General features: G+C 42.7%; 1 protein-coding gene across 1 annotated transcript; it reads right to left on the bottom strand.

Moving 5' to 3' along the window:
* Positions 1–323: 323 nt before the first annotated feature.
* On the bottom strand, positions 324–6,421 carry LOC119330032 (peptidyl-prolyl cis-trans isomerase CYP40-like). The gene is made up of 9 exons (XM_037603140.1): positions 6,048–6,421; positions 4,075–4,575; positions 3,305–3,392; positions 3,151–3,203; positions 2,381–2,485; positions 1,093–1,168; positions 978–1,015; positions 813–899; positions 324–732 (listed from the first exon to the last, which is right to left on the bottom strand). Exons 1-8 carry the CDS (start codon positions 6,267–6,269, stop codon positions 843–845), a joined length of 1,140 nt encoding a protein of 379 aa, XP_037459037.1. The 5' UTR covers positions 6,270–6,421; the 3' UTR covers positions 324–732; positions 813–842.
* Between the last annotated feature and the right edge of the window lie 384 nt (positions 6,422–6,805).

Here is a 6,805-nt window from a genome sequence, read left to right as displayed (position 1 = left end):
CCATATGAACCCCAGAAGATACATAGATGAGGGGCTGGTGGAGTGGAGGGGTCTTACCAAATGGCATATATCTAGCAACATACGAAACCCACAAAATGGGCATAGCCAACATGTTGGAAGAACAATATGGGTACAAACGGTAGCAACCATCAGGAGGATGCCAAAACGCAGCGGCGTGGGCCGAGGCCGAGCACATGCACCAGGTGAAAACCCCACTGCGAAAGAAAGAAAATTACGGCAAAAGCACTGCGGCGTTTGGCAGCAGGCATGTGTGGCAGACAAAAGGCACATACATCACAAGAGAAAAAGGTAAACGACGCACAGAAAAGTAGCAACGGCCAGGCTTGACCACAATGGGACCAAACAAGAGGAAAAGTCTACTGGCAATCTGGCATGCATGCCTTGCTGCAGCAAACATCTGAAGCAATGCTCTGCTCAGTTCCAGTGTCTCAGGTTTTCTCACAGGGCAGCATTGACTACCACTTTTTCCCCTGTATTTTTCAAAATGTTGGGAGACAGCCTCCCCACAAATAATCCTCTAATTTTTTTCCAACGCATAAGCATCCTTTGGTGTGCATCAGCAAAACTATGCCACAGAAGAAGAGCACGAGGTTCTGTTTTACGGCATATTAACTAGGACGACGACCTTTTCCACGGAAGTTCGAGTATGTATCCCAGAATAAGCTACCAAAAGTTCTGCCGGGGCGAGGAAACTACGGATCAATCCTTCTCCTACAAGAGTAGGAATGAAAATAAACGTTAGCATCTTCGCATGCCTGGGGCAGAAATTGAACGGCTACTCGAAAAATTACTTAGCCGTTCTTGTTCTCCTCTGATTTTCCTTAAGGTTGGAACATCCTGGCGTACGCCTTGCGCTCCTTATCTCTCCTGTTGGAGATCTGTGAAAGTTTGCGAGGAGTTGGTAACGATTAACATTTTTATTCAGATATTAGGTTCACCACGAAATCAAGACTGACCTTCTTCTTTGCAGCAGCCAGCTCGCGTTTAATTGCTCCTGCGGGTTGCAAAACAAATTCATTAGATACCCGGTTGCGGAAAGAAGGACTGCCGATGAAGAGAAAAGAGGCAAACCATCGTTCGGCTCCAAGTCCAATGCATGCTGGAAGCTCTCCACCGCTGCATCAATGTCATTAAGTGCTATGTGTGCCTGCAGATCACATTCAAGTGACCATATATCAACAAGTGGTAACAGTACGGCGCATATTATTGCTGTTGACTGATTTATGTAGAAGGCATGGAATATATTGTTAGACTAAACTGCACATACTTAAGAAATCAGCATTCACATCCATCAAGTGTCGGAAACAAATAATCTAAACATGAAGCAACAAAAGTGAACTTGAACACAATTCTCTTTGGGTTGTTTTTTCTTGGGAATGTCAAAATAAGAAGCTACTAATTGCTTCTGAGGTAACAGTCTCAGTTCCAAAGTATTGAATTGTGACTGGCGGCTTCATGGTCTCGAAAAAGCGACGGAAAATATCATGGAATCTACCCTACATCGTCTTTTTACAACAACAACAACAACAACAACAACTAAGCCTTTAGTCCCAAACAAGTTGCGGTAGGCTAGAGCTGAAACCCGTAAGTTCGAAACCAACTCATGGTTCTGGCATAGATAACTTCCACGCGCCCCTGTGTCTTTTTGGTTTTATAAAATATAAATATATGTCTATAGTAGACTCTAAACGAAATTCAAAAATATATTAGTTCAGAAGGTATTTATATATTTTACACTAAGATACTAAGTCTAGAATTAACAGAAGTACATGTCCAAATGACCATTCCATGACAACCATACCACAATGTTCTTCGTAAGCATATCCTTACTACAAAATATAATGTTGGACTGTCCGACTATTATAAAGGAATTTGATGAGGTCTCTTGATAGGTTTCCATGTAGTCAAGGCTTATAAGAGATGGATTTAGACATTAGATGAAGACCTATTGCTAGCTATGAGCTACTGCAAATAGTGGAGCTACTCGGAGGAGCCTCATATGTGTAGTTATATAGCTAAACATCAATCTATATAGTTTGGGGTCCAAAAATATGTGGGGCCACTATGTCTAGCTATTGAGAACACTGCTCAAATTCAGATTTTATTTAACCAAAAATTATTATACGCACTATATAGGCTTGTCACCATGTTGGAACATTTTTCTAAACAACAAAGAGTGTATAACCTTACATTGTGCATGTCAGATTCAAGTCAAGATATCTTAACTGGAGAGGGTAAATATTGTTAAGCACTACAAATAAGATGAGACCTTGGAAATGTGAAAATAGAGCCATTCAAGAGAATGAACTATTCCAGGTGAAGAACTTAGAGCCACTATACTACTAAGGGCAATACAAACCTGTCCTTGTCGGAAAAAGGCCTTAGCATTGCCCTCTGTTTCACGTAGCGCAAAATCTGCATCCAACAAAGCACCCTTCAAATCTCCCAGCTTCATTTTGCATGCCTGAAGAAATCACCTCAGTTTCAGGAAACAAGCAACACGGTGTACCAGGGTGTGCAATGTTTATTAGATTACTTAAAAGATTATCAGACAATAATAAATCATATCTATCATATGTTTCTGAGTTGGTAAACAGGAATTAACAAAATTGTTGCCGATGTACGGTTGAAAGGGTTCACACTGCTGCAGGAGAGAATAGCAATTGACTGGCAACAATTCTTTGACAACAGTACAATAAAGCATGAATATAAAGCTACTTGCATAATATGCAGGAGAAAGAAGTGTACAGTGCTGGCAAAGTAAATGGAAAGCAATGAACAACATTGATGATTGGAGTTTACACTTCTACAGAACACTACAATTCTACGAACTCCATGTACAGGCTTATTTATTCACAAGGTACTCAAGGACTAATCTATAGTTGGCTTTACATAGCAACTTGAAGGGAGACAACCTAGAGCTCTGGGCAACAGGTAATCAGACTACCAGAGACATGAGCCATGTAGCACTCTATCTAGCTTAAGTTATGTAACTCTCCAAGAGCTTGCTAGATGCTACAAGCCAACAACCATGTGCGTAAGTGAGCAGCTAGTCAAGATAGTATTAACTATGCGGTTTTCTCAGATAAAAGAATAGGAGATACACATCCAGCAAAGTAATTAACTTACAGAGCTATTCGTGAGTATTATGGACTTGGTCTTCCGCAGTGCTGAGCTCTTCTCTGCATATCAAGACATGTTCATAATACTAATAAGTACCGTGCGACAGAACCAACAAAAAAACGGAGCAATTGTAATGCAGAACAGAAACAGTAAAATTTGCCTTCATCTATCTCTTCTTTCTCCCAGCAAACATCCAAGTAGCGCAGAGCTTTCCTGTACTTCCTCAGGGCCGTCTTATAATCCTGTTTCTGTAGAGAGTAGACGAACTAGCTTTAACTTTAGGTACCCAGATAGGGAAATACAACATTAAATGTGTGCAAAACTAGGTTAGCTCAGAGCACTAATAATGAAATATCTATGAAACGCATACAAGAGTCGTGACTGTGATGCTAAGTATATCTTATATGTCGCAGGATATGCTTGATAAAGAAAGTGAAAACTTATTCTCAAGTGAGATCCCATACAAGAATGAGAACTCAATATTATCAGCTAGATTAAGTCCAAATGTAGATAAAGGTGGATGTTCATATCACAGAAAGTGGAGGGTATAAATGCTAACTACAAAAACTCCAGGGTCTTTTGCAGAGCCACTAGTTCAAGCCAAATGTACACAAATGCTAAGTTGCTGACTACAAAAAATCCAGGGTCTTTTGTAAAGTGTCTGTGGATTTGACAAAGGCTGATCTGAGCAATCAACATTCAATCTAATAATTAAAATTGTTGGTTTTAAATCCTATCTAAAAGATAAACGGGTTAGAATAGCACTCCCTCTGTAGAGAGGGAGTATCACCCACTGCAGTAAACATTGTTGCGAAAATTGAGCACGCACGCATCTGAGATAAAGGCAAACTAGTAAAGTTTAGTCTGGAAATGTGGAAATACCACTAACCTAAACAAAATAAGATATAGCTTAGCTAGGACAGAAATTACCTTGAAATTATCATTCCCAAAAGCCTTAGCAGACTCCACAGCTTCCATCCACCATGAAACCTCTGTAGGCTTCTCATCGAGATCATTTGGCCAGTCAGGATACATGTCACCATCCTTGAAAAAGTTCACAACTCCATCATCTGCACCTTCAGGAAGTTCCCCACATTCAGCAATTACGGCATCAACTGTGGGACGGTCGGCTTCTCCTACAGGAATGTGCTCACAAGAGCGAACCACACCCATTCCCTTTATTACTCTCGCAAAAACTACATGTTTCCCATCTAAATGAGGTGTTCTGGTGGTAGTGATGAAAAATTGAGATCCATTTGTGTTGGGGCCAGAATTAGCCATAGATAATATTCCCTTCCTCTCATGCTTTAAAATAAAATTCTCGTCCTCAAATTTCGATCCATAAATCGACTCCCCTCCTGTTCCATCACCAGCAGTAAAATCTCCACCTTGTACCATAAAACCTTTGATAATGCGATGGAAGTACGATCCCTGCAAGAATAGCAATTACCAAAGATGTGTCAAGTGCTTACTGTGAAGAACTAGCAGGCGAAACAGTGCAGCATAAACAATTCTGCAAACGTCAAACTTTCATCATGACTTTTGTTGGTTGAAATCGGAAAATGGAAAATAGAAAAAAATAGTTTTCATCACAAATGAACACCGATAAATTCCATCCATTAGGAAGAAGGATGATCGATAATATCCATCATGCACTTTCAGAATCCATATCCACATGCACATCACACAGCTTCCAACAGGTGAGCAGAAAGAAATCAGTCGGCACCTCTGCACTTAAGCACTCCTCAGTTCTCACGGATCACTGTTCTCATTAGCATAAGTTTCACTCAGGTTGAGTGCCGAAGGCCAAACAGTTATGCTAAGCACGTCCCAACCAACAATTTTATCCTCACTTTATGCAAGAACAATGACCGAAACATAAATCAAAATGAGTGGCAAACCAAATCATGATACAGTGATGGCGTCTGTCTCCAAAAGGCTACAAGGCCAGCTACGCGACGAATGTTGATTTCTCAAAATCGACCTGGTATATTTTCGGTTGAAAATAAAGAGGAACAGTGGTTTGCACTAAGCTGGCCTGTCAATGGAATATTTTGTGATGAAAGTACCACATGTACAAGAACCTCCATGTGATCTAATCACTGCATTGTAAGGCTGATAGCAAATCATCGCCTATTCATACACAGATTTACGAGCACTGTAGCATCACGAGGCAGACGTGGCAACTTTTAAGTGGGAAAGAGGGTGTATTTTCCAGGTTCCGACAAGCACATGTCTGCACACAAAAGCTACCACGTGGTGGTACTTATAGGTTAATATATGCATTGTGCAATTTTGGAATGAAGTCAAAAGGGAGGGGGCCCTTGTTAACAGTGGCAGGACTTGTGGTAGCAGTGTTAACTGCACATCAAAGGACACGAATTGTTTTTTTTGTCAGGCAAAGGACAGGATTTGACATCACAGGGAAAGTAATAGTACTTACTTTCTGAGTACAAAGGAAAAAGTAGGCACTGGTCCGGCTAGGTTAGAGCATAGATTGAGCATATCCAGACATGTGACAAAAGGGGGCGATATTTACAAAGACGGGTTCCAATTATCAGCAGGAGCAGCTGTGTAATTACACGGGGAGCAAATCCCTCCCGACAAAAACGAAGCCTCTGAAGAAATAAGAGAAATAAGAGTGCAGACCATACGAAATCCGGGTCAAAACCCTATACTAAACTGTCAATTGAATCAGAAAAAGCACTTTTCGCTGAAAAAGCTAACAGGAGCAGACAAATCGCACCAAAACTCAGATGTTCCTGCACTAAACAGCACAATTATTATGCAAGCTACTCCCAACCAGACGAAATTGCATTTTCCACCACTGGAATCACCCGGCAACAGTGCCGAAGGAATCAAATCAGAAGGTGCTCTAATCAGTCAGCACTCAACACACTGACCTTATAGTGAAGCGGCTTGCCGGAGGCGCCGACGCCCTTCTCGCCGGTGCAGAGCGCGCGGAAATTCTCCGCCGTCCGCGGGACCACGGACGCGTACAGCTCTATGACGATCCTCCCCTCCATCTCGCCGCCGATGGTGATGTCCATGAAGCACCTCGGGTTTTTCACCTCCGCCGCCGCCGCCGCTGGGGCCGGCGCTGCGCCCTCGCCTCCGCCCTCCATTGCTCCGAAGAAGGGACCGGAGATCAAACCCTAGCCCGGGTGGAGCTTGTCGGGGTGCGGCGGAGGCGGAGGTGGTGGTGGCGCTCGTCGGTTACCACGGGAGAATAACGGCGAGAAGCGCGTCTGGGCACGAGGGGGTGGACCGAGGGGGGTGGGGGTGGGGGCTAGGGTAAAGTTTTCCGGTCCCGGAGTTTTATCGGGTAGGTGTGGGTTTATCGGGTCCTCGCTGAGGGCAAAATAGTCTATTGCAACATGGACGGCTTTCAGCGTACCTCGGCATCTGGGCCGGCCCGGCCCATGCCTAAACGTGCCTCTAGGCACGGCCTGCAGCGGCACGCGTGCCCGGCCTTTCAGCACACCCCTAAAAAACGTTTAACATTTTATGGCCTAATTATTTCAAAAAAAATATTTAAGAGAAAACAGAAAATTTAGAAGAAAAAAATAAAATCAAAAAATGAGGCAAAGTTCATATGGGACAAATTTTGAGTTTCATATGGGACAGAGAATCATCCGGTTGATTTGAACACTTTTCCTTT

Source organism: Triticum dicoccoides, chromosome 7A (genome assembly GCF_002162155.2).
Source record: "Triticum dicoccoides isolate Atlit2015 ecotype Zavitan chromosome 7A, WEW_v2.0, whole genome shotgun sequence".
Taxonomy (NCBI): Eukaryota; Viridiplantae; Streptophyta; class Magnoliopsida; order Poales; family Poaceae; genus Triticum; species Triticum dicoccoides.
The sequence above is the reverse complement of the archived record's forward strand: the minus strand, read 5'-3'. Positions and strand labels throughout refer to the sequence as shown.

What these genes read in the sequence shown, in the direction of transcription:
- LOC119330032 (XM_037603140.1), bottom strand. Translation starts at nt 6,269, where the DNA reads ATGGAGGGCGGAGGCGAGGGCGCAGCGCCGGCCCCAGCGGCGGCGGCG. An exon ending in TAATACTCACGAATAGCTCT is followed by an intron (nt 2,486 to 3,150) that starts GTAAGTTAATTA and finishes TGATTTCTTCAG; the next exon opens with GCATGCAAAATGAAGCTGGG. An exon ending in GGACTTGGAGCCGAACGATG is followed by an intron (nt 1,016 to 1,092) that starts GTTTGCCTCTTT and finishes TGCAACCCGCAG; the next exon opens with GAGCAATTAAACGCGAGCTG.